Below are 25,776 nucleotides of genomic sequence, written 5' to 3'. Positions count from 1 at the left end.
ATACAGTCCTTCCTTCCTCAGAGCAGGGTTGGGACAGAAGGCTGAGGGTGGGGGAGTTGAGGAAGAGAAACTCAAAGAAGTCTTTGGGTGGCACAAAAGTGATGGAAAATTGGCCTTCATTTAGTGACATCTGCTTGGTTCAACCAGTCGACCAGGGTTTATTTGGTCCCTGCTGTGTGCCTGCACTGTATTAGGCGCTAGGGAGATGCCTCAAGGTAAACAAACCACCAGCCAGACTTGGTCCCTGGCCCTTGGAGGTGTTTTTCTTGACTCTCTTACTAATGGGACACCTCCTTTTTTCCGGATTAGGGAAAAGGAGGCCCATTTGGAACAGGTGGGGACGGAGACCAAATCTTAGGTGCTGAAGCAAAGGAGGATTCTATTTGTGACCTCGAATCTGAGCTGGGGAAGGCAGTAGAGGCAGGAAAAAGGGGAAAATGGGGAAGAACTCGCTCCCTCTCCTCTGGGCCGAGAAGCGTAGATTATAGAATCAGGGCTACGTGGAGCCTTAAACAAAGTCCAGCCCTTCATTTCACAGATGAGGAAACTGAGGCCGGAAGAGGCTAGTTGGTGATGCCAAGGTGGACACCTAGTTAGCAGCATAAGTGGGAATAAACTGTGAACTTTGAGTAATACTGTGGAGCCTCCAGCGAGGCACTAAATTTTAAAACCCGGCGCGTCGACGGCGGCCGGGAGCCAGGCCCCGCCCGTTGCCTTGGGAACCGCCTCCTCCCGCCCCCTGCGAGCTCCCCCGCGGCTCCGCGCTCCCAATAAAGTTGTTGTTGAAGCGCGCGCGGCGGCGCCACGTGGGGCGGCCGGAGGCGGGGCCGAGCTGTGGGAGACCTTGCGGGCGGCGGCCAGGAGGGGTTGCGGGCGGCCGACGCCGGCGATGATCGCGTCATGCCTGTGCTACCTGCTGCTGCCGGCCGCGCGCCTCTTCCGCGCCCTCTCAGGTACCGGCCCCGCATCTCGACAAGCAGGAGCCCGGCCCGGGCCCACCTCTGCGGGGCTCCGCGGGCCTGAGGCAGCGTGCGGTGCGCCGGGCCTCGGACCGTCCCCCGGGCAGTGCCAAGGTGTGGGGAGGCGGTCCTTGGCCCCTGGCCCGCGGGGCCCCGGCTGACCCCAAAAGGCCTGGGCCTGGCCGACGACCCTCGTGGGCGGCTCCCTCGTCACACCTGTAGTCCGGTGACGTCGGGCCACGGTTAATGTGGAGGGGGGCTGCGGATGGGGCAGGGCCACCCTTCTCTCGTCCTAGGGGTGCAGAGAGGTTGTGGGGCCGGCTGAGTCACTGCCCTGGGGGGTCGGGGAGGGATGGCAACTCCGGGTCAAGGCGAGTGCCTGAATTCTCTGCAGGTAGAGGTGGGTCGGCCCTGGGAGGGCTGTGGGCTGAAGTCCCGGGGGTACCTGTCTTCCCTGGTTAACTTCACAACTCACCTGTCAGCTCTCGTTCCTCTCTCACTAGTGCCTTTGGTTGAAAAACAAACGCTTTTTGTTCTGTTGTCAGTGTTGGTCTGAGATCCCACAGAACACCCAGACTTTTCTCCTGCAATTTGGGGGGCAGGACCAAGAAGTACTTTATTAGAAACAAGGGCTCCAACTGTGTATTCTGTGTTTTTCCTTTCTGGAACTTTACATAATGTGTGTGTGTAATTGATAATATATTCCATATAAAAGTATTTTAAATATATTTTTTTTACTGTGTATCTGCCACTAGAATGCAAGCTTCAGGAGGCCAGGGTCATATCTGTTTTGTTGCCTCTATCTCTGGTGCTAACACACTGCCTTGGTGTCTAGTAGATACTCAATGAATTCAGGAATATCTCATGTGTCCATATTAATGAGGAATGGGACACTCCACAGAAGTAATTGTTTCCCGAGAACTAAGCATATTCCTTTAACTAGGTTGCTATCATTTCTGGAGCTCTAACGTTGTTCATAATGGCAATCTTAGTGATATAGCGTACTAGTCCAGAGGTTTCCAGACCAGTAATTTTTAGGGATCTCAGAGGAGGCCCCCTGCCCACCCACACGTTAAAGTAGTCCCATTTATGTTTAAATTATATATTTGGTTTCTAGATAAGATTTTTTTTTTAAATAAAAGCATTCTGCTGAAAAACAAACCACCACCACCACCACCAACAAAAAACTGAAGAACTACCACATTTGAAAGCTACTAACCTTATGCATATAAACCATAGAACCTCTGCTATCTCATATACATAAGAGGATGTTTCAAGGGGCAGATAATTAGCAGGCCTGTGAGACTAAAGGCCAGCAACCGAGCCTATGGGTCTAGAGCAGGGTTTCTCAGTCTCAGCACTGTTAACATTTTGGGCCAGGTCATTCGTTGTGGGTCTGTCCATTGTATTGTAGAATGTTCAGCAGCATCCCTGTCCTCTAACCACTAGATGCCAGTAGCACTGTTACAGTTGTGGCAACCACAATGTCTCTGGACATTGCTAAATGTCCCCTGAGGGCAAAATCACCCCTGTTGAAAACCACTCGTTTAGAGAACGTAAATATACATAGGCCATAAACAAGATATTTGAACCATCTTTCAATATTTGAGCCATTTTGAAGATTTTCTTGCCTTTAAAAAAATTGCCAATAAAATGAATCTCTAAGTGATTGAGGGTCAACATCATGAATGTCACTTGTGCTGTAGGTAAATAGTGTGTGGGGGTTGTTTGCTTTCACCAAAATACTGTACTCAGATTTTGGGGACTCTAATTTTAGAGTTTTTTCCACCTGCTTTCTTACCTGTTAGCTATCATTTGTGGCTGCTATAGCAGAGAGATGACAGCTATCTCTTACTGTCAGTTGTTGGCATCTTCTAATTTACAGCCTCTCATGTGTTGTGGAATGGAAAACCGGATAATGAAGTTTGAGAAGATAAGTAGAATAAATAGCTTTGAGAAGAGGCTCAGTGACCTTTGCTAAGAAGTAAATTGTATAGATTTTGAGAATGTACTTTAGGACTTTTTCTTTTGGAATGCATTTATAAATTGGAGAATTTATAGAGCTAGAAAAGCTCTTGGTGATTATCTGGTTCACACCTCTCTTGTCCCCATTTTACAGTCAAGAGTAACTCCATCTGACTAGGGGCAATGGTCAAGGTCAGTTAGTTTTGTTATTTCAGTGATAGACTATAACCTACAGTTCCGATTCATAGTCAAGTGCTGCTTCCAGTGTAATGTGGTTCTTAGAACCAGAAAGTTAATGTTAATAGTAATTTTAACCTTCACATAAAAGGGAAGGGGTTATGTGTGCCCATCTGTGTTCTAGATTACTTGAGATGGTGTTCTTTTATTCATGCACTGAATATTGATCAAATCTCTACCATATAAATTAGCTAATACTTATAAAGCACTTAGAACAGTGCCTGGCACATAGTAAACACTTTGCTCTGAGGGTGATTATGATGTTCCAGGCATTAAGGTGTGCAGGCTCAGTGCTGGTGTAATGATGAGCAAGGTAGATATGGTTCTTGCTTATATGGGGCTTATGGTCTAGCTGGGAGAAGAGTATGGGTGGGTCTTCTTATAATCTGGTATTTGGCTTTCCTCAGATGCTTTCTTCACATGTCGAAAAAATGCCCTCCTGGCGAAGAGCTCGTCCCCCCAGGTAGAGGGCAACTTTGCCATGGCTCCTCGGGGCCCTGACCAGGAAGAGTGTGAGGGCCTGCTGCAGCAGTGGCGAGAAGAAGGGTCAAACCAGGTGCTCTCAACTGCAAGTGAGGGTCCCCTTGCAGATAAGGGACTCGCCCAGAGCAGCTTGGCACTTCTGATGGATAATTCTGGAGAACAGGATGCTGCTTCAGAGGAAAAGTGGTCCAGTAGGCAGCTGAGTGACCTGCGGGAAGCAGAGAACCTGGATGAGCCTTTCCCCGAGATGCTAGGAGAGGAGCCACTGCCAGAGGTTGAGGGCCCCATGTGGGCAGCTGTCCCCATGCAGACGGCCCCTCAGTATGCAGACTGTGCTGTTCTCCCAATGAGTGCGCTGGCTGCAGAGCAATGGGAAGAGGACCCCGCAGTGGTGGCCTGGAGCATAGCACCTGAGCGTATGCCCCAGGAAGAGGCTCCCCTCTGGCCCTTTGAGGGCCTGGGGCAGTTGCAGCCTCCCCCAATGGAAATACCCTATCATGGTGAGTCTGATAGCTGGCTGAGTTAGCCAGGGCAGCATGTTGTCTCGGGGGTGGGCAGACCATTGATAAAGAGAAGGTTCTCTGGTAGGGAGCTCTGCCATTGCAATCTGCTTTTTCTGCAGATCTTGCAGTGTCATATTTAGAGGGAATTTACAGATCATCTCATCCAGCCCCAAGGTCTGACAGATGAAATAATCACAGTGCAGAGAGGTATCAGGATGTGCCTAAAGTTATACAGCTAGGCAGTGAAGAACTGAAGCCAGACCCTAGCTCTGATTCTCCATGTTGTCATTTCTCTGAAGGTGACCCAAGGGTTTTCTGGGGATAAGAGTGGAGGGGTCTCAGGGCCTCTACTCTGCCTTAACTGGAATAACTCTTTTATTTGTGTTACATATTGGGAGTCCATTAAAATTTTAAGAAAGAGTAATGTGGCTCAAATAGGTTTTAAATTTGCTATGCTGCCATATGCTATAGCGGAGATGGGGGACACATTGTGGTCTCTAGCCCCACGGATTTTTCCAGGTTTAGAGGTCAGAAAACACCCAAGGCTGAAATTACTCTAGAAATTTCTTTAACCTCAGGTGACTATTAAGCACACCCATCTGAGTGATTCTCCAGAGTCATGGATTTATCAAAAGTGAGAGATTATCAACCTATAAATATTTATGGAGCATCTATGAGGTGCTAGGCGCTGGGGATACAGTGGTGAATAGGCCAAGATTGTCTCTGGCTTTGTACCATCTAGTCTGAAGACTGTCCTTAGAGTGCTGCTCAAATCACCACGGAGAGGGATAGGTGACAGGGAAGATGGAAAAAGGAACTTCAGGCATACTATTACTGAGTCAGGAGTGGAGACGGCAGTGCCTCTCGATAACGTGTGCTTGTCATGGAACTGTTCTTCCAACCCCTTTGCAGAAATCTTGTGGCGAGAATGGGAGGATTTCTCCACCACCCAGCCAGATGCTCAGGGCCTGGAGGCAGGGGATGGCCCTCAATTCCAGTTCACTCTGATGTCTTATAACATCCTGGCTCAGGACCTGATGCAGCAGAGCTCAGAGCTCTATCTGCATTGCCATCCGGACATCCTCAACTGGAACTATCGCTTCTCCAACCTCATGCAGGAATTCCAGCACTGGGACCCCGATGTGAGTGAAGAGGGGGAACTGCCATCTTGAATTGCTGCTGGATCTAGGCTGTTTCCAAATGCTCTTAGAAGATGAGTTCAAGCCCATAGTTGTTCAAATCACTGGAGTCCTGCGTAGGCCTGCCTGGAGTCAATGAGTTTTTGGCAGATGCTGAGAAGACTTTCTCTAGGTGTGCACTTTCCAGCCCTTTTATGCAGGGAGGGAGACTTGAGGGATTCAAGGAGCAGGAAAATCCAGCACGCACATCTGGTCTCCTCAGCTTAAGTCTGGGCCTCTTCTTGCTGTTGGTGACTGGGAAGAGTGAGCCCTGTGGGAAGTTTCAGTGTGACCCTACCTGAGATCTGCAGCAGCTTTCCACCTGGCTTTTGTGCTTGCTCCTCGAGGGTGGGAGTCACATTCTAGCACTCTGGTGTGATTGGTTGCCTTATCAATTTCCCAGATCCTGTGCCTCCAGGAAGTCCAGGAAGATCATTACTGGGAGCAGCTGGAGCCTTCTCTGCGAATGATGGGTAATGCAGCTCCCTGGCATCTTTGCCAGCCGTTCTTCCTACAGCCCTGTCTACTCTCTCCTGAAGACCCCATCTTTTTCTTCTTAGTAAACCCTCAGTCTCACCTGTGAGCTAGCTCCTTCTATGTGTGGGTGAGAAAGCAAAGTTTTGCAGTTTCTAAAGCAATTCTGACCTATATTGCCATTGAATCCTTAAAGTAACCAATGTGATGAGACTGAGTATTATTACCCCAGGTGAGGAAACTGAAGTTCTGAAGATTTGGGTGACTTTCTTAAAATTACAAAGCTACAAAGGTAGTAGATGTGGAGCTAGGATTCCAACTTGTCTGACTTCAGATTCCATGTCCTGTTAAATTCCTATCATGTTATATTGCCGCATACCCTTCCTTCCCTCCAGCCCCTTCCAGCCCCTCAGTCATTTGGTTACAACTGTAAGGGAACCTCTGAGTAGCCAAGGAAGTGGCAAGAGTGGCTCCCTGTAACAAGTTGTAGGAACAATGCCTTAGGCATGCACACCTGGGCTGCTACTGCTGCTTGGAAGATACTCAGGCTTTGAGGACTCTGACCCAGCTCCTTGGTGGGGTTTTCCTTGCAGGCTTCACTTGTTTCTATAAGAGGAGGACTGGGTGTAAAACGGATGGTTGTGCTATCTGCTACAAGCCCACCAGATTCCGTCTGCTCTGCGCCAGCCCTGTGGAGTACTTCCGGCCTGGCTTGGAGCTCCTCAATCGGGACAACGTGGGCTTAGTGTTGCTGCTGCAGCCACTAGTCCCAGAAGGCCTGGGGCAAGTCTCAGTGGCCCCCCTGTGCGTGGCAAATACCCACGTCCTTTATAACCCACGCCGGGGTGACGTCAAGCTGGCCCAGATGGCCATTCTCCTGGCAGAAGTGGACAAGGTGGCCAGATTGTCAGATGGCAGCCACTGCCCCATCATCTTGTGCGGGGACCTGAATTCTGTCCCTGATTCACCTCTCTACAACTTCATCAGGGACGGAGAGCTCCAGTACCATGGGATGCCAGCCTGGAAGGTGAAGTGGGAGAAGCTACTGTGGGGGTCGGAACATGGTCTAGGGAGAGATTCAGGTGTTGGCATCCAGTGGCTGCTTCTGTGGCCTGGAACCTCAGTTACACCTGTTCTGGCTCCTTCCTGCTTTTTCTTGTTATGTTGAATAGCTTGTGCCCAAGGCTGGAAGCCAGGAACTCTTAAGTACTTTGGCATATTGGAATCCTTTGTGTTTTTATCATTAATTTAATTCACAAGTAATACATAAGTACATACTTGCAAGAATTCAAACATTATAAAATAAAGCACAAGCCTCCTTTATTACTTACATTCCCTACCCTCTCCTCTTAGAGTCAGGGAACGACTGTTCTAAGTTTGGTGGCCATCTTCTAGATTGTTTTCTATACATTTACAGTGATATCTATGTTCCTATGTTATTGTAATCAAAATTTATATTTATTAAGCACTTACTGTGTCCCAGGGACTATTTTAAGCACTTTACATGTATTAACTTAAATTTTTATAATTTCTATTATCGCTTCCATTGTGTAAATAAGGAAGCTAAGGTGCAGACAAGTAATTTGCTCTAGGTTATGCAAGTCGTTAGTGGTGGAGCCAGGATTTGTAACCAGATGATCTGGCCCCAGAGCTTTTGCCATCAAATACTATACTGTAATTGCTTATAACAGCTAATAGGTAATCTATAACGTGTATTTTATAAACACGGTAATATGCTATTGTATGTTTCATTTGTAGCTTGTTTTTTTTTTTGCTCAATAATTTGAATCTTTCTTATTCCTTCTAACTGCTGAATGCTGATAGGTTAGATATCTCATAGTTTAATCAGCTTGTGCTGATTTCTTTATATGTCACTAAATTTTCTTGTTCCTCAGTTTTGACCCTACTGATCCAACCTATTGCTTAATTTCTGGCAAGGCACAGGGGAAAAAGGACACAAAATGATCGAATTATTGTTGAGCACTTTGGGATTTATGTTAATGAGGTTACTCAAGTGCCAGCAATGTCCTAGTTGCCAAGTGTGCAGAGAAAGACATCGTCTTGCACTGAAGGAGCTATAATCAAGGAGCTCAGGGAATGGGAAGAAGAATTTACTGTGTGCCTGCCATGTGACAGGCACTGTTTGGCATAGTGAATGAGAGCACTTGCTTTGACGCCAGACGGTCCTGGGTTCAAATCCCTGCTCTGCCACCCTGGGCAGGTTACTTAACTTTCTTAAGTTCCATTTGCCTCATTTGTACATCAGGGATAAAACGCAACCTGCTTCAGAAGTGTTTTTTGGTTTTTGGGTGGATTAAATAATGCATGTAAAGTGTTTTCCAGGACCCGGTTCAAAGGAAGCAGTCAACAACTGGTAGTGGTTAGTATTAAGATTCTTAAATTGTACATGGTATTATTATCCCATTTTATAGTAGAGATTATTGAACCCAAGAGAGTTAACTAATTTGCCCAAAGTCACACAGCTATTAATGGCCATTAAATTCCAGGTCTATTTTACTTCAGTTTACATATTGAAAATTTATGAAGGGCAGAGGCATTATGTCTTATCACCGCTCTATCGCCAGCACTTAGCTAGTGTCTCTTGGCATTCAAATATCTGTTGTTGTTAAATGCAATAAAGGGGATTTTGCTACACATGTTGGAGATGTGCAGATGACTGATGTTGCCGAATGTTTCCCCTACTACGTTCTGTCCGTTCCCAGGCTGCTCATTGGCTTTGACCGAGGATGGTGACATAATACGGTAAAGTGCTTTGGTGCATTTCCCATTTGGTTTGACCCTGTGGTTTCCCAATAATAGGTTCAAGATATTAGACTTTGATCTAGAAGATCCAAAGATCAGGATAAACCTTTTCCTGTTGCAAGTTAAAACCCCTGAGAGTTGATATTTCCTGTGGAGAATTGTGTAGATTTTTCTGAGGTGACATTTAGGGAACCACACATTCCTGCAATTCTATTCTCCTTGACTCACGTACCTTACTCTTTTAATTCTCATTCCTGTCTCGACATTTCAGTTTCTAGTGAACAAGTAGTGGTCAAATTAGCTCCTTATTTTTAACCTTCCCCTGAGACTCATGTGGCTTGCTTATACCGTGTGTGTAGTGTGTGATTGTGTGTGTTTGTATTTGTCCACATGTCCCAAAACTTGGGCTCTTATTTCCTTTTTCTTTCTTGGTTTCCTCATTCCCACCCTGCTCTTTGCTTGCAGGTATCTGGACAGGAGGACTTCTCCCACCAGCTTTACCAGAGGAAGCTGCAGGCCCCCCTGTGGCCCAGCTCCCTGGGTATCACTGATTGCTGTCAGTATGTCACCTCCTGTCACCCCAAGAGATCAGGTGAGCATGTGTCACATTCATGTTTTTATGTCCGTTTTGGGAGAAAGCTGGCACCTTAATGACGAGAGAAAGTGTGATCCCCTCAGTTCTCTTAGCAAGTTCCTGTTTTTTTTTTCACTGTCCTCTCCATTGTCACCCGTTAAAATGGACTTTAAATTATTGCTGCTGGAAAATCTTGTCATTAGAGCCAGACTTCCTTTATGTCTTTATTTGTTGGTACTAAGGGGGTCTCAGCATGTGACTCCTTTTCCTTTCTTTCACTACATATGTGGCTTTTCCTGGTTTACAGAGAGACGTAAATATGGCCGAGACTTCCTGTTACGTTTTCGCTTCTGCAACATTGCTTGTCAGCGACCAGTGGGGCTGGTTCTCATGGAAGGAGTGACAGATACTAAGCCAGGTAACAGAAACTAAGCCTGTTTTCTTGGTTTTTTTTCTTCCTCACCCCTGATCTTTGTCAGTTATGTGGTTTTCTACTCTTTCCTAGATAGGATTCTTAGAGATTAGCTTTTGGTAATAAGTAGACATAGAATGAAGGTCAGTTGAGTTTGGTGGCCATAGGCATGCATGGATATGCAATGTGGTAAGAGCACTGGACCAGGAATCAAGAGAGCTGGATTCTAACTAGCTCTGAGACCTTGAGTAAACCATTTAACCTTTTTAGGCTTAAAAAGTATATATAAGGGAGAAGATACACATGATGGGACTTTGAAAATCATACGGTGACTGTTGTAATAAAAAGTTGATCCTACTGAGAACTTCCACATTGAATACTTGACATTCTCCCCTTCGTGTCTCTGAAACCAGTCCAAAGCAACAAGGAATATGGGAAAAAATTCAGGCTCCATCTTTGGAAAAGTAGGAGATCTGAAGATATCTGAAACCATAAACCACAACACAGAAGAAGTACAGGAGATCATGCAGGGGTGCTGGAGGAAGTTTGGAGAGACTTATCTGTGGGGCTATATGGATCTCAAAGAACCAGCAGAGTGCATTTCTCCAAGTGAGGAGTGTGCCTTGAGGCACAAAATGAAAATCCTTTGCTTTTTCAACAAGAATAGAATGCACAGGTGGCAGTAGGAGAGTGTCTAGACCTGTTTTGATCCTGAGAGACAGTGGAGGAAGGACTGATCAAGGAATCAAGCCATATTTGCATTAAGCAGTCTGTGCAAGTGGTAGAGGGGAGATGACATACTACAGAGCTGCATATCTCTTTCAGTTGGGGAAGAGTAAAGATTAAAAGGACTCTTACACAGTGCTGTATCATAAGGAAGATTCCTGATACTTCAAATGCATACCCAGTTGTTCCCTTATATAAACTTTGTACAAGTCGCTGGTGCAGAAAAACCTCAACTAATTCAAAGCTAGGCTTGCCCGAAAGGAACAACATGGGATCTGTACTAAGATACTGTAAGAAAAAAAAGAGGAAGGAATGGGAAAACAAGAGGCAGATAAAAAAATACTTAACTTTAAAGATTAAAAATTGCTGTCCTGAAGCATATGGAAATTATGATTATTTTCCTGTGAATAGAAAAATGAAGCAATTGCCTTTATAAAAGAAGAGCACAAAAACAAAAGTAACTGCTTTTATAAAATAAGTTCAGACACCTGGCAAGACTTTAGGAGGTGAAATTTAAGCTGCAGAGCTCAGAAAAGAAGTGGAATAAAAATTACAAAAAATGAAGACAAAATTAAATGCAGCACAAGTGGGAATAGGTACTGCTGAAAACAAGGCAAGAGACTGAGTCAGAAAATCAAAACAAAACAAAAAACCAAGCAAAATGAAATAGAAGTAAAAGGAGAAAAGGGATTAAAGAGAAAATGAAAGTAGTAAAAGATAAAGGAAATTAAAAATACACATTATTGGAGTTCACAAAGATAACCAATATAATGGCTCAAAAGGAGTATTTAAATATTTAAGAAAGATTTTCCCAAAATGAAAAGATCTGAATTTTCAGACTGAGGACATATCATGTCTCAGTAAAAAAATGATGTGAGAGAATCAATACTAAGACATCCTGTTGAAGTTATTAGAAATCAAGGATAAAAGAATCCTTTGGGCAGTTGCACCAGGAGGTTGAGCTGCCTTTAAACATAATGGTACTCAGTTGACTTCAGACTTCTTAACATTACATCCGACTCTAGAAGACAGCGGATCAAGGCTCAAGGAAAGAAGGTATGGCTCAAGCATTTTATACAGCCTTTCTTGAAGAAACTACTAGAGGAATAACTGAAGGCAACTAAGCACTAGCTGGGATAACTGTAGTAAAAGAACTGGTGGTGAACACTGAATTTATTTTTTTCTTACAGGAATTTAATTTGAATTGGCAATTTGCATAGAGCAGTGAACATATCAATGGCTCAATACCCTGTTAATTGCAAAGCTAAAGTATCATTACAGCTGTGCGGATAGCAATGATAATAGTGATGGCCACCCTGTATTGAGCAACTAGCATATGCAGGAACCGGAATAAATGCTTGTATCAGTCAGGCTCAGGCAGGGGAGCAGTGGCTCAAAGTTTTAAGATAACAAAATCCTAAAGTTAAACAGTAACGGGATCCCACGTAGGCAATTTCATCTAAAGAATAAGTTATTTAAATCAGTGATGTACTTGAACGAAACATAAAAGTAAGCATTTCAATATAACAACAACAAAATTAAACCAAGAACCTTTAAGACACGTACTGACAATCACTTTGTAAGTAGAAAAGACCCGTTCTATAGGGAGAACTACCCAGCTCACTAACAGTGCAAGATAACAGTACTGTTTACAAAATTGGGATTAGATTTGGGTAAACACACCTATTCACCACATACCGTGAACATGCCCTTTCATTTGTTCAGTGCTCCCACCTGGGGCTGAACAGGCTTCTGATAAATCTCTTGAAGACTCCAAATCTAAAAAACTATACTTATTTTTAAAAGGCCGTGAGTGGAAGACTTAAGTGTAGTACAAGGAGATCATAGTGTGGGAGTTCTTTATTCTAGAGGATCTGTCTGGATATGCTAACAAATAATATTTCTAGTTCATCCAACCCAACTATGCATATCAAAACATGCCAATTTGACTGTGTCATTAACTTTGATGGGGAGGATATTTAAACTGAAACCGCACAGTATCTGGAAAACGACAACAAAAATACCATATATTTGTGGGATTAGCTAAACCAGTGTTCAGTGGAAAATTCATAGACTTATTAATAAATAGAATATTTAGAATCATTGAATTATACAAATAGATATGAAAGGATGAAAGTAAGTAAATTAAGCATCCGATTCAAGAAATTAGAAAAAAGGAATGGAAAGAAAGCAAAAGAAAAGAAGATTGAAATGGGAATAATTTAGAAAATAGAAGAACTAATAAACTCTTAAGAGTGGTTGTTTGCGTGAGAAACAGCTGTCCATTAAATAAGCCCATCCTATTTAAGGCGGGGGGAAGGAACAGGAACAAGTGTCCAGATGCAGAAGAAAAAATAATAAGAAGAGGTTTTTTTGTTCAATTAAGTGTAAAAGAAATTGAAAATTTAGATGGTATATAAGTGTAACTTACTAAAACTGATTCCAGGGAAGATTGTCTAAATAGACTAATTACCATGGGGGAAAAATAATAGAAAAAATTCTCAGAGATGCAGTCCCTCCAATACACTAGGCTCAGATTGACCAGGGAATGTCCTCAAACCTTTAAAGAACTTATAATTCCTTTACTATTTAAGTTGTTACAGAGCACAGAGGAAGAAAGGGGCCAAGTTGTTTTTATGAAACAAGTATATTGACACCAGCACCTGACAGTAATTACACAGAAAAAGAAAACTACAGACTCTAATATTCTCCATCTGTGAATATTGATGCAAAAATTTTAAATAGAAGATTAGGAAATAGAATCTAGCAGCACATTGAAAGAGCAATATACCATGACAAATTGGAGTTTATTAAAAAATAAAGATAGTTCAATATTGAGAAATCTATTAATATAATTTATCACGCATATATATGAAATCTATTAAAATATATGAAACCCATGTCATCCTCTCTAAGATGTTGAAGAGACATTTGTTAACATTCAGCTTCTATTCTGGATTCTTTTAAAATGAACTCTCTTAAATTAAGGAAAAAAATGGATCTTTCCTTACATTGTTGAAATGTATCTATCTCAGCTCCCAAATCAGCATCTTACTTAAAAAAAGAAGCTCTAGTAGCATTCCTGTTAAAGTTAAGAGCAGGACAAGGATGACACTGTTATTATTTAACTGTGTTTGGAGATACCAGCCAACAGAATTAGAAATAGAAATATAAGTAAGAAAACAGAAGTGTGAAAATGGAAAGGAGGGGGTAAATTATTACTTGCTGATGATATCATATATAACTGGTGATCCAAGAGAACTAAAATCAGCATCAAGCACTGAGGTGATTCTGGAAAGTAGCTGGGTACAAGATTAATATGTAGAAATTAGTAGTATTCATATGTAAAAATACTGATATATTTGTTAAAAGATATAATAAAAAAAGACCTTATTTGTAATAGCAACAAAAAGTATAGAAATAAATTTGACAGGAAAAATGTAAGGTATATAAAGGAACATTTCATTTCATCTAAATTTTCAAATTTATTGCCATGAAGTTGTCCATAGCATTCCCTTTTCCTTTTATTTAAACAGCATCACTGAGATGAAATTCACGTGTCATAAAATCCACCCATTTAAAATATGCATTCAGAATTGTACAGCCATACCACAATCTAATTTTAGAACATTCTCATCACCCACAAAAGAAACTGTGTACCCATTAGCAGTCACTTTCCATTCATCTCTCCCCTTGTCAAAACTCATTTGACCACAGATATGTGGGTCTCTGGACTCTTCATTCCATTCCATTCATCTGTGTCTATCCTTAATGTCAGTACCACACTCTTCTTTTGTTTTTTTGTTTTTGTTTTTTGAGGAAGAAGGAAAAAATTATGGAATGCTTCACGAATTTGCATGCCATCCTTCTGCAGAGGCCATGCTAATCTCTGTATCATTCCAATTTTAGTATATATGCTGCCAAAGTAAGCACCACACTGTCTTGATTACTATAGTTTTGTATACAGTAGTCCCTCCTCCTCCACGGTTTTGTTTTCCTTGGTTTCAGTTACCCATGGTCAACCACAGTTCAAAAATATTTATTTTGAGAGAGATCACGTTGACATAACTTTTATTAAAGTACATTGTTAAAATTGTTCCATTTCATTGTTAATCTTTTACTGTGCCTAATTTATAAATTAAACTTTATCACAGGTGTGCATATAGAGGGTTTGGTACTATCTGTGGTTTCAGGCATCCACTGGGGGTCTTGAAATATATCTCCCATAGATAAGGGGAGACTCCTGTACTTTTGAAATAGGAAAGAGTAAGTCCTCTGACTTTGTTGTTATTTATTAGAAGGATTTTGACTCTTCTCAGTCCTTTGCATTTCCATATGAATTTTAGAATCAGCATGTAAACTTCTGCAAAAAAAGGCAGTTGGGATTTTGATAGGGATCTACAAATCTGTAGATCACTTTAGGAAGTATCACCACTTTAACAATCTTGTCTTACGACCGATGGACACGGGATATCCTTCCATTTATTGTTTCTTTCCATGTTTTATAGTTTCTAATGCACAAGTCTTACACTACTTTTGTTAAATTTATTCCTAATTATTTTATTCTGCTATTGTAAGTGCAATTGTTTTCTTAATTTTGTATTTGGATTCTTTATTGCTAGTGTATAGAGATATGATTTTCGTATATTGATTTTGTATCTTGCAATATTGCTGAACTAATTTGTTAGTTCTAATAGTTTTTTTAGTGGATTTCTTAGGATTTTCTCCGTTTAAGATCATGTCATCTTGCAAATAGAAATAGTGTTTATTACTTCTGCTCCAATCTGTATACCTTTTATTTCTTCTTCTTTCATAATTACCCTGACTAGAGCTCTTGGTATAATGTTTAGTAGAAGTGGTGAGAGCAGACACCCTTGTCTTATTCCTAATCTCAGGGATAAAGCTTTCAGTCTTTCACCATTAAATATGATAGCTGTGTGTTTTTTATAGATTCCCTTTATCAGGTTGAGGAAGTTCTATTCCTAGTTTGAGTGTTTTTTAATCATGAAAGGGTGTGGATTTTGTCAAATATTTTTCCTTTGTCTATTGAGATAATCATGTGGTTTTGTCCTTAAATATTCTATTAATATGATATATCACATTAATTGATTTCAGATATTAAACTAAGCTTACATTCCTAGGATAAATCCTACTTGATCACAGTATATAATCATTTTTATATTTTGTAGGATTTGGTTTGCTAGTATTTTATTGAGGGGTTTTGCATCTATATTCATAAGCGATATTGATCTGTAGTTTTCTTTTTGATGTTTTATGTAGTTTTGGTATCAGAGAAATACTGACCTCACAGAATGACTTAAGAAGTATCTCCCCCTCTTTTATTTTTTGGAAGTGTTTGTGAAGAATTTGTATGAACTTTTCTTTAAATGTTTGGTGAAGCTATCTGAGCCTGGGCTCTTCTTTGTAGGAAGTTTTTAAATTATTAATTCAATCTCTTTACTTGTTATAGGACTATTCAGATTCTCTACTTCTTCTTTAGTCAGTTTATGAAGTTTGTGTCTTTCTAGGAATTTGTCCATTTTATCTAAGTTATCTAATTTGTTGGTATACAGTTTATAGTATTTGCTTGTAGGTTTTTTTTTTTAAGAGAGGATGTTGCTCTGTTGCCTGGTAGTTGTTTATTTTTTATTTCTATATGGTTGGTAGTGATGGCCCCTCTTTCTCATTTTAGTAATTTGAGTATTGTTTTGTTCGTCAGTCTGCCTAAGGGTTGGTCCCTGTTACCCTATTAATGTCAGTAGGATCTGTAGTAATGTTCCCTCTTTCTTGCTGATATTGGTAATTTGTATCTTTTTTTTTAAAAAAAGTGAGTGTTTGGTGTGCATATATGGGTGTATGTATATTTATATATACACATGTGTATGTATGTATTTATGTGTGTGCATACATACCTAGATATATATATACAGACACATAATGGATGGTATATGGTAGAAAATCTCTAGAGAAATTTACCAGGAATTAGCAATTGGTTACTTCTGGAGAGGGGAATTGAGTGGTAGGGGGCAAGTGGGAGAGAAATGTCACTGTTATTTTTTCTACATTTTGATTTTTGTATCATATAACTATATGACCTATTCCAAAAAAACATACTAAGAAAAAAAAAAAAAAGTGGTAAGCCAAGGAAGCCGATGTCTATGTTAGAGGCCTCTGTAACTGCCTTCCTTGGGTTTTTGACTTTGGTTTATTGTTTTCTTCCTCTCCTAGCTGTTTCTCTTTCCCTTTCCCCTCTGATCCTTCTGGAGCAGTCCAGTCAGGGGTCTGAGAGGGATTTCAGGGTGAGAGGTTCTGACTCTGCTTCACTGTCTGTGGATGAGAAAACCTTTTTCTCTCTGGTCCTCCACAGAGCGACCTGCAGGTTGGGCCGAGTCTGTCCTTGAGGAAGACGCATCTGAGCTTGAGCCTCACTTCCCCAGGTAACCTTCTCTCCAGTTCCCTTCAGCTTTCAGTCCAGTCCCTGTCTGGGTGTGAGATTCCCACTGGCTGTCCTAAGGCTGATTTGGGGGAGCGCTTTTTGCTAAGCTCTCTCTTCCCTAATACTTGCTAAGCTTACAGAGTGGCATACAGGTATGCAGAAGCCAGAGGTGACCCACCCATGTTCTTAGGTGCAGAGCCTATACATTCTTTTGCCAGGCCCACGGACAGGGGTGCACTGGTTATTTTACTGAGTAGTAAGAGGAGAGTGAGGAATAAAGGATGTCAGGGGGTCTCAGTATAAATGTATCCGGTTCCAGGCTAGTTTTAGCCGAGCCTGCCACCCTCTCATTAGCATGGGAAGGAATTACTGCGATTGAGGCATTTGGGATTATCCCTTAAAAAAAACTTTATAAAACCCACAGAGAAAGTGACTGTGGGAAAATTTAGTAATTTTTGTCTACTGACTTCTCCCTGTCCATCCCTGTAGGACTACAGGTGCCATCCAGCACTGCCTCCACCTGACCTCAGTATATACGCACTTCCTGCCCCAGCATGGCCGCCCAGAGGTCACCACGATGCCCTTGGGTTTGGGAACGACAGTGGATTACATCTTCTTCTCAGCTGAGTCCTACGAGAATGGGAACAGAACTGGTAAGCCTGGGGGATCCTGGGTTCCTAGAAGTCACCCCTGTCCCTGGGAACAGCAAATGGTAGGTCAGGCATTTGGTGGCATAGCTTGGGCTGCTGGGACTCAACCAGCAAAGGGGCAGATTTCATACCTTCCTGGCACTGGTCATCCTCATCATTTTCCCCATACGCCACTTTCCTGCCTTCTCTCTTTTTATCCTTGTAGCATTAGAAAGAGGTGGGTAGAAGAGTCATTCTCCATCCCTATTTTAGAGGTAAAAACAGAGCTCCAGGAGGTGATTGGATTTGTTCGGTGGCAGCCACTTAGTGAGGGACTTGGTTGAGACCCTATTTCCTCTCTCCTCACCCCATACCAGTAGTCACAGTGTAGCAGTCTCCCAGCCCCATGCCTATACTGTTTAACGAATGTTTTTTAAAATGTTTGAATTGATTGCCTATGTTTAAAAATCAGATTTTATATCAAAAAGCTAGATTTCTAGCTTTTCTTAGACAATCAGAAGATCTCATAATGCTGAACCCGGGTGGGCAACTCCCCAGCTTGCCACAGTTCCCCGGAACCTCCCATCTTCATTCATATTGTCAGGGAGTGTCTCTGAGAAAATGAAGCCTCCTGCCCCAGAGGCTGCAGGAGGAGGCGAGGGGGGCGGGACAGCCTGCGCCCACAGAAGGCATAGTTCCCAGAGGGCCCTGTCCCTGCCTGCCTGTGCTGCGTGGCTGTGGCTGCTTTACCCTTGGCTGCTGCTTTGTGCTGCAGATCAGAGGCTGTATGGAGATGGAACGCTGAAGCTCCTGGGCCGTCTCTCCCTCCTCTCTGAAGAGATTCTCTGGGCTGCCAATGGTTTACCCAACCCCTTCTGCTCTTCAGACCACCTCTGTCTGCTAGCCAGCTTTGGGATGGATGTCACCGCTTCGTGATGGGGCTCCCAGGGGAAGAGAGCTTCTCTTCCAGAAGAGCTCACTGGATCAGAGACTGTGGAAATAACCCATGCTTCTGGAAACTTAGATCCAAGAAACTTAACGTCCCCTCCCCTCCCCCTCCTTGTTCCCTTTTTCCCATGGTTAGATTTTCTCCAGGCCTGTCCACGTTCTTTGCCTGTGGTCCCTGCCCCACCCAAACCTCTTCCTAATCTGTGCCATACACTCAGTGGCCCTGGGAGAGGCAGAAGTGGGGTTCCCCCTTCCTTCCATGTATCCAGTGCTCCCCCTTGATTTTTAATTACCAGGGTTGTGGGAGCTATTGATCTCATTGGTTATTTGCTTTCAGGCCGTTTCTTAGTGGTACCTTCTGACCCGACCTCCTCCCTGCCTTCATGACCTCTGGGCCCGGCCTTCTTGCCAGGCATGCACGTGTGAGATGTGTGTAGTGTGTATGCGTCCTCTTGGGGTGGGACTGTTCTGCACAGCCATGCCTGCCTCTGACCAGCCCACTTTCCACACTGGGGCTGTAGGCCTAGGGGCAGGTTCAGAGCATGACCCAGTGGCTTTGTGCTGCCAGGCAGCAGCAGGGCATGGGCCCGTCTCTCCTTTTAGCCTTTGTGTTCCATTAGGCATTTGTCCTGCCAAGCAGGGCAGGCTCGTCATCCTATGGGCTCTGGGAACAAATGGGCCCCACAGCCGGGAGCCAGCAGATTTGGGGATGTGCTACCTGCCCCAGAGGTACCTTCCAACCCAGAGCTTCCCATAGACCTGGCATGATTTCTCTAAGGCTTATCCCTTTCTCCAGGCTGCCCTGAGGGAGGCAGAAGTTTGAACCCCTGTGCGGGGTTCAGTGGGCTGGGTTAGTGGTGTGAGGTTTAAAACTCTTTTAAGGATGATGGAAAAAGAACCTTCAGGAAACTCTTGTCTCACTGGACTCTATAGCACACAGAAATGGGGCAAGGGTAGGAGTCCCAGTGGGGAAAGAGCAGATAGGCTCTGTAGCTGCCTCAGCTGGGACTCGAGACCTAAGGGGCTGGTTCTCTTTCCTCTGTACACCTAGGAAGCAGTTTTCTGTTCCTCTCCTCCTACCAGTTTTTGCTTTTTGCTGCCTCCTGCCTCCCCCATTCCCTTCTATTTTAATCTCTATAATAGCCTGGTATTTAGCTCAGGCCAAACCATCTCAGCAGAATGGTAGCCTTGGGCAAAAAGTGGTCCAGGAACTTGGGGTGGCTGTGTTTGAGGGTTTGCTCTGTCCAAGCAAGGCCTCAGCTGTTTGCCGCCTCTGTTTTCCCTCTCTTAACACAGGGGTACCCTAGCTTATTCAGGGGGCTCCCTAGCCCATACTCTGTCATGTGTATACCTTGATCTTTCATTGTTGGGGTGTTCCTGGGCCAGCCCCTCCCCACATCTCCTTAACTCAGAGTAGCCACCAGCCCTGGTAGATTTGACCCAGACTTCCACAATGGGACTGAAGACGGCGGCTAAGAGGCTTGAGTTAGGGACAGTGAACCAGAGGTCAATGTTCTTTCCTATCTTTGAAAGCCAAAGACACAGCTCGAATTCTGCTGCATTCATGGTTATGAGCTTTCCATGCCTAGGTTCTGGGGGATTTGTTTTTCTTTGTGTGTTTATTTTTAAATTTTGTTTCCTGGGTACTGGGCATGTGCCTGTCTGAGCCCCAGGCCTGCCTGTCCACACCCCACCATTCACTCTGTCTCTTCCCTGGGCACCTCCTGAGATGATCTCAAGACAGTTCCCTATTGATTCCTAGGACCGGGGCCCAACCGTGTTGTCTTCTGCTGGGAAATGCAAGTTAAAAATGGCTAAAGATGGCAGAGGGCAGGAGCTTAACAGATTATCGTTTCCTTGTTTTTTTACTTGTTTCTGTTTCAGAAATGAAATGGGGGTTTCAAATGGCCATTTAAACTTTCTTTTTCCAAATAAAGGTTGACCTTTTCCCCCCACTACTGTTGGTCATTTTATTAGGATCCTGAAGGGCACGGGGTCCTCAAGAGAGGGCCTAGAGGATGAGGTGGGCAGAGAGGAAGAGCCTGAGGGGCTTCTGATCCTGGGGTGGGGTCTCAAGACCTAAATCTAGAACAGAGAAATTTGTCGTAATCTCCTTCTCTTAACTGAGGCAAATTCCAGCTGCTCCAAGGCCTGGGAGGAACAGGGCTTGAGCGATGCCTCTTGCCCTCCCTTTGTCGGGCTACAGCTCTTGTCGCCGTCCTCGCCAAGCGAGAGAATAGCTTTCAACTGCTTTTCATCCTTACGCCATCTGCTCCCCCCACACCGCCCCCAGTGCCTACTGCATTTCAGGAGGGTCCGTGTGCAAAGTGCGATGAGATGTGTGTTTTCCCGGTCAGAGCCGTGGCAGCTGCATGAGGCACGGTGCGTGTGGCAGATGCCTCTTGCCGAGCCGTCTATTTCTGATCTCATTTGCATTCTGGAGCCAGGGCTGAGCTCTGGCCATCTGTCGCTGGAAGAATGTCTCTTCCTTCTTGGGCCTAACTCTGCTGGTACTTTAGTCCTCCTCCAGCCTCCCCGTGCGGTAGGCCCAGCCAAGCCCACATGCCCACTGGGAGCCCTGAAGGCAGGTGTGGTTTTCTGCCCTACCTGAGCAGATCCCAGACCCCACACTGGGCCTCTGAATCAGTCTCTGGGAACCTGAATTTTTTAAAGCTACCTGGGGGCCTCTTGCCCCACCTGATGCAGTAGAAAGAAAATGTAGCCAGGGCTTAGGAACACTGCTCGTCATCTTGGCCTGGTCAGTTGGTGACTGCAGGTAAGTTACTTAACCTCTGTGTTGCAGGTCACATCCCTTGGTGAAATGAAAACTAAAGTAATAATCTACTTGCGAGGAGTTTTCAGATCTGAAATCCCTTTGTTTGGGCTTTGGCAAGAAATGGGTGCTAAGAATTTCAGGGAAACATTGGTAGGAGTTGGGGGTGCACAGTTCCCCCCAGCCAGGCTGGACAATTGGGCCCACGGGCTGAGAAATATTTGAAAGCTCAAAGCTTTGAGGTGCGGCCCCAGACACCCTTCTCCTGGCACGGAGGGTTCCCCCTGGTGGTGTCAGTCACTTCTCATCTGCACGGCACTTCCGCTTCCACCGGCGAGGACCGTGGCACTGGGAGGTGGCAGTTGAGGTGTTGTTCAGATACTACCCTTACATCTGAGGAAACAAATCCCAGAGCTGTAAATTGAGCATCTCCTTTGCTTTGTTTCTTACCGCCCCAAGCTCCCCAGAAGCCTTTCTGGGGATAGAAGAGACAGATTATCTTGCAAGGTAGACACACGTGGGGGCGGGGGCCTGGGAAGGGAGCTCAGAGGCCACTTCTAGCTGGAGACCAAAAAGGGAAGAGGCCAACAAGGCCACTGCTGTTTTTATTTTTCTCTCCATTTCCTGCTTTGATGTAGCTACAAACTGGAGGATTGTTTTGTTTTTCATTTTTCATTGATAAATGATAGTTGTATGTATTTTTGGGTACATGTGATACTTTGATCCACATATATAGTGTGTAATAATCCAATCAGGGTACTTAGGATATCCATTCTCAAACATTTATCTTTGTGTTGGGAACATTCCAATTCTTCTCCTAGCTATTTTGAAATATACGATAAATTACTATTAACTATAGTCTCCCTACTATACTGTCGAATACTAGAACTTATTTCTTTTAAATGTGTTTGTGTACCCATTAACACACTTGTCTTCATTCCCCCGTCCCCAGCCTTTCTCAGCCTGTGGTAGCACCATTCACCATTCTCTGCTACTGGAGGGTTGGACTTTGATTGGCTGCATAACGCAGTGTGGCTTCTCTTTTCCCAGGAGGAAGAGGGTCCACCCCCGATTTCCACCAGGGGGCGCTGCCCCGTGGCTCTGGGCTCCCAACACCCTGGCATCCTGCCTCTCCTTTCCTCTCCCCCCTAGCAAATGCGCAGATAAAACTGTTCCAGGAAAGGGCCAGCCAGATGAGAGCTTGTAGGGGTGCAGATCTGCTGGGGTGACGAGAGGGTGAATTTCATGGGTTTTGAAGGGAACTCTGCCCTTTGCCCCATTTGCAGTCAGCTCCTGTGACCCCAGGGCCTGGGGCCTAAGCCAGCTGTGCAGAGAAGAGTGGAGTCTACACTTGGATTCTTGGAGGTTTCGTGTTTCCCACAACCAAGTCTTTCAGCGTAGGGGTTAGAGGGAGTCCATGTACCTGCGTGCTCATTGTCATGTGGGCTGGGCTCAGAGTGCTGACCCTCCAGCTGACCTGAGGTGACCCATCTCCACCAACCTGCCAGGCCTCCTCAACAGCCACTCCCCTCACCCCACTGGGCTACCAGACAGCCCACATCTGGGCCAGTCTGCTTGGTCCTTGGTATGACAACTCCTTCCTCTCACCACTGCCCTCCACAGTAGTGGTCAAAATGCCAGATCCTGGCAGATGGGCCTTCTCAGCCCTGAAGAAGGGGTTGAAGTTCTCTAAGGTCTGAGAAGGGCCACCTACATCTAAACGTCTCACCCAGTTTAGCCATGTGCCTAAGTACGTGCAGTGAGCCCCACAGAAATGTACACCAGGAAATGAGGTAACTCCCCACCTGCCGCAAGCTGGGTTCTGATCCTGCCAGGAGTCTGCATTGACAGTCACTTCTACGTTCTAAGCAAGTGGCCAAGCAGCGTCTATGATGAGCCTGCTTGATTCGTGACGCGGGTTCTCATCCCAGCACTTACCCAGCCCTGTTTGTGTGAGAGCAGGCTGGAGTCCACCGTGTATGAGACCCTCTCGCTGAAGCTTGCCCACGAGGCCCTTTATTTGGTTATCGTTTTAGCTGAATTTAAATGCGATTCCAACACTGCCTTTATGAAAGGGTGTGCAATCCGAGGTATTCACAAATGCTGGTTGCCTTTTTTGAAGGGCTCTCGTTGGGTATTGTTTTAGCTGGATTTAAGTGAGCCTATGATAAAACTGCTTCTACTTGATGGTATATAGTCCCAGATGTTCATGGATCCCAACAGATGGCCTCTCCCCGCCCCCTGGTCACCACCACACTACCGAAATGGAGTCTTGCTTGCTCAGTGACACTTCTAGCTAGGACTTCATGGGGATTGGCAGGAATGAGAAGTAGGAAGTGTCCTACCTCCTCCCACAAGTCTGGGTTTTACGCTTAAGTTGAATGAAAGGAGAGCAGAGGCGTGGGGAGGAAGGGTTAAGGCTGAAACATGCTGTGGTGTCTAAAGGACATTTTCCATGCAAGTCTGGTTTCAACTCTCTGGGCTCGTCTTAAAGTGTGGGAAGAGGTCCAGAGCCCGGAAGGTCAGTGGGGAGGAAGAAAGGGGGTGGTGGGTGGACCTAGAGGTGTTTTCCAGAGCTGTGGCTTTAAGCACTATGGGTTCTGGACTGGCTACCGTGATGGGACTTCCGGCCCCTGTTGCCATGGTTTCCTGAAATAAGCTCATCTCCTGGAAGAACATTCCCCTTTCTCCTTTGTCCCTGGACTGCTGTGGAGCAGGACTGGAAGAGCAGGGCTCCGGGATGCATCCCGGGTGCAGACGGGGGGCCAGGCCCGCCGTGTGAGGGAGACCAGGGTTAATAAGAACCAAGTGGCTTCACCGCCTGAGGATGAAAGCCTGGGCCCCCAGAAGTTTCGTGACTGCAGGGCCTGAGAGGTTTCTTGTTGCCTGGTGTTAGGCTCCCCTTCCCTCAGGTCAGGCACTTCCCAAGCAGTGGGGCTGGTATCTGTGGGGTGGGAGTGGGCTGGGGCCCCAGGTCCCAAAGGAAAGGAGACAGGGCTTACGTGTTGTGGTTTCTGCCCAGCCCATGCAACTGGAGCTGGGGAGACTTTATTCATCTCACAGGGGAAAGTGACAACAGGAATGAGACAAAGTGTGAAAGTGAAGGGGGGGGTAATACTGATATGAGAACAGAACAGTCTAGTACAACACTGCAGCCAGCACAAACCTAAGGGAGGAGATGGCCCGTCATCACTGACCCTGGAGGTGAAGCACGCCCGGGTTTCTTCTCTCGTCAGACTCAAAGAAGGAAAACTTGGGACTCCGGAGGACCAAGATGGAGTGAGAGGGTCAACACCGATGGACTTGCAGCGAGCACCATGGCACCCCTGCCTGGCCTGGGGAGGAGGGAGGCTACCTGGCGGGCAGACTCCCCGCTCGCGCTCCTCAGCGGGCTCTTTCCTGCCCTTCACACAACCAGCACACTGGGCCCAGCACACATGTCCCTGTACCTGAGTGCGGCCAAGGACACAGTGCAGAGGGTGGGCCAAGCCAGAAATCATTCCAGGCAGGAGACCCCGGTGCACACACGCACAGGCTTCTGGGCGCTCCACCAGCCAGAATGCCACCGACTCCCAGAGCCAGAAGTCAAGGCCAAGCGGGAAGGGGTGGGGGCATGAGATGACAGAAAGGGCTAGCAATGTGACATGGTTACTTCTCGGCTCTTTCTGCTCCTCAAAACCCCAGACCCAGGCTTTACCATCCCACGGTGGGGCCACAGGGCTGCTGCTTCCCGACTTGGCCGCACCCAAGCCAGGCTGGGCTGGCTGGCACGGTGGGTGGAGGGGACACGAGAATGCGGGAAGGCCGTGGGGGGAGGCCTGGCAGTGAGGGAGGTGCACAGGAAGGCTCTCTAAGCCCAGCTCCCCTGCTCTATCCCTGGCACTGAGCGCAAGGAGTCAGGCTTTGGGGAGACCCTGCAATCACGACCCAGCCTGGCCCACTTCCCCAAGCAGCTTTCTCTGATCTCCCCTTGGCCCCTCCTCAGCCAGCAGGCCCCACGCCCAGGGGCAGAGGAGCTGGAAGGCAGTCCTGAGCCAGGGGGCGCTGGGGTCTCATCAGCCAGGCCCCTGTCCCTCATGGGACATGAGATGAGGTGATACCATGGATGGTGACTAAGGCCCCAAAGTCCCTGCCTCTCTGCCTCCCCAGAAACCTTGCAGCCAGGCCAGCCCCAGGGAGCAGAGCCTGTGTAAACATGCCCAGGAGGGGAGGAGGGGTTGCTACATATGAAAAACAGTTAAAAATAAATTAAAAAGCACCGCTATGTCCTGTGGTGTCACCACAGGCCTGAGGGCTCAGCTCGGGAAGGGTGAGTGCTGGGGTTGTCCGCTGGGGGTCAGCCCTCTCCCTCGCACACAGCAAGCGGGGTTAGGGCTTCGCCCTGCTTCCTTCGCCCTGGAGGGCTCCGGGGAAGGAGCCTGTGGGTTAGAGCCTCTTTCCAGGACTCCGAAATCAGGACCAGCTCCCTGTCACGTCTCTTCCCTTCACCCTGTCATCCTGGGAAGTTCCCAGAGGCAGCCAAGGCCACGCCCCTGCTGATGAGTGGCCACATCAAGACCCAGAAGGGACCCTGTTTCAGCCTCACACCTCCCAAGGGGAGCCTGTGCGGGAACATGGGGACCACACCATCCCCACTCCCAGGAAGCTGAGGCAGGATGGCGAGTCAGGGGTCCCCATACCCCACAAGGAACTGGTGAGGCAGGGACTGACCGGCTG

General features: G+C 45.8%; 1 protein-coding gene across 1 annotated transcript; it reads left to right on the top strand.

The window, feature by feature from the left end:
• Positions 1–780: 780 nt before the first annotated feature.
• On the top strand, positions 781–20,242 carry ANGEL1 (angel homolog 1 (Drosophila)). Its single transcript, XM_012656300.1, has 10 exons — positions 781–953; positions 3,569–4,144; positions 5,060–5,289; positions 5,729–5,798; positions 6,393–6,826; positions 9,028–9,154; positions 9,444–9,554; positions 16,642–16,711; positions 17,200–17,363; positions 18,115–20,242. The coding sequence occupies exons 1-10, from the start codon at positions 890–892 to the stop codon at positions 18,273–18,275; spliced, it is 2,007 nt and encodes a 668-aa protein (XP_012511754.1). The 5' UTR covers positions 781–889; the 3' UTR covers positions 18,276–20,242.
• Positions 20,243–25,776: the final 5,534 nt, after the last annotated feature.

The sequence above is a fragment of the Propithecus coquereli genome, unplaced genomic scaffold (assembly GCF_000956105.1).
Source record: "Propithecus coquereli isolate 6110/MARCELLA unplaced genomic scaffold, Pcoq_1.0 Scaffold5, whole genome shotgun sequence".
Lineage (NCBI taxonomy): Eukaryota > Metazoa > Chordata > Mammalia > Primates > Indriidae > Propithecus > Propithecus coquereli.
Note: the sequence above shows the minus strand (reverse complement) of the source record. Positions and strands in the feature narration are given on the sequence as shown.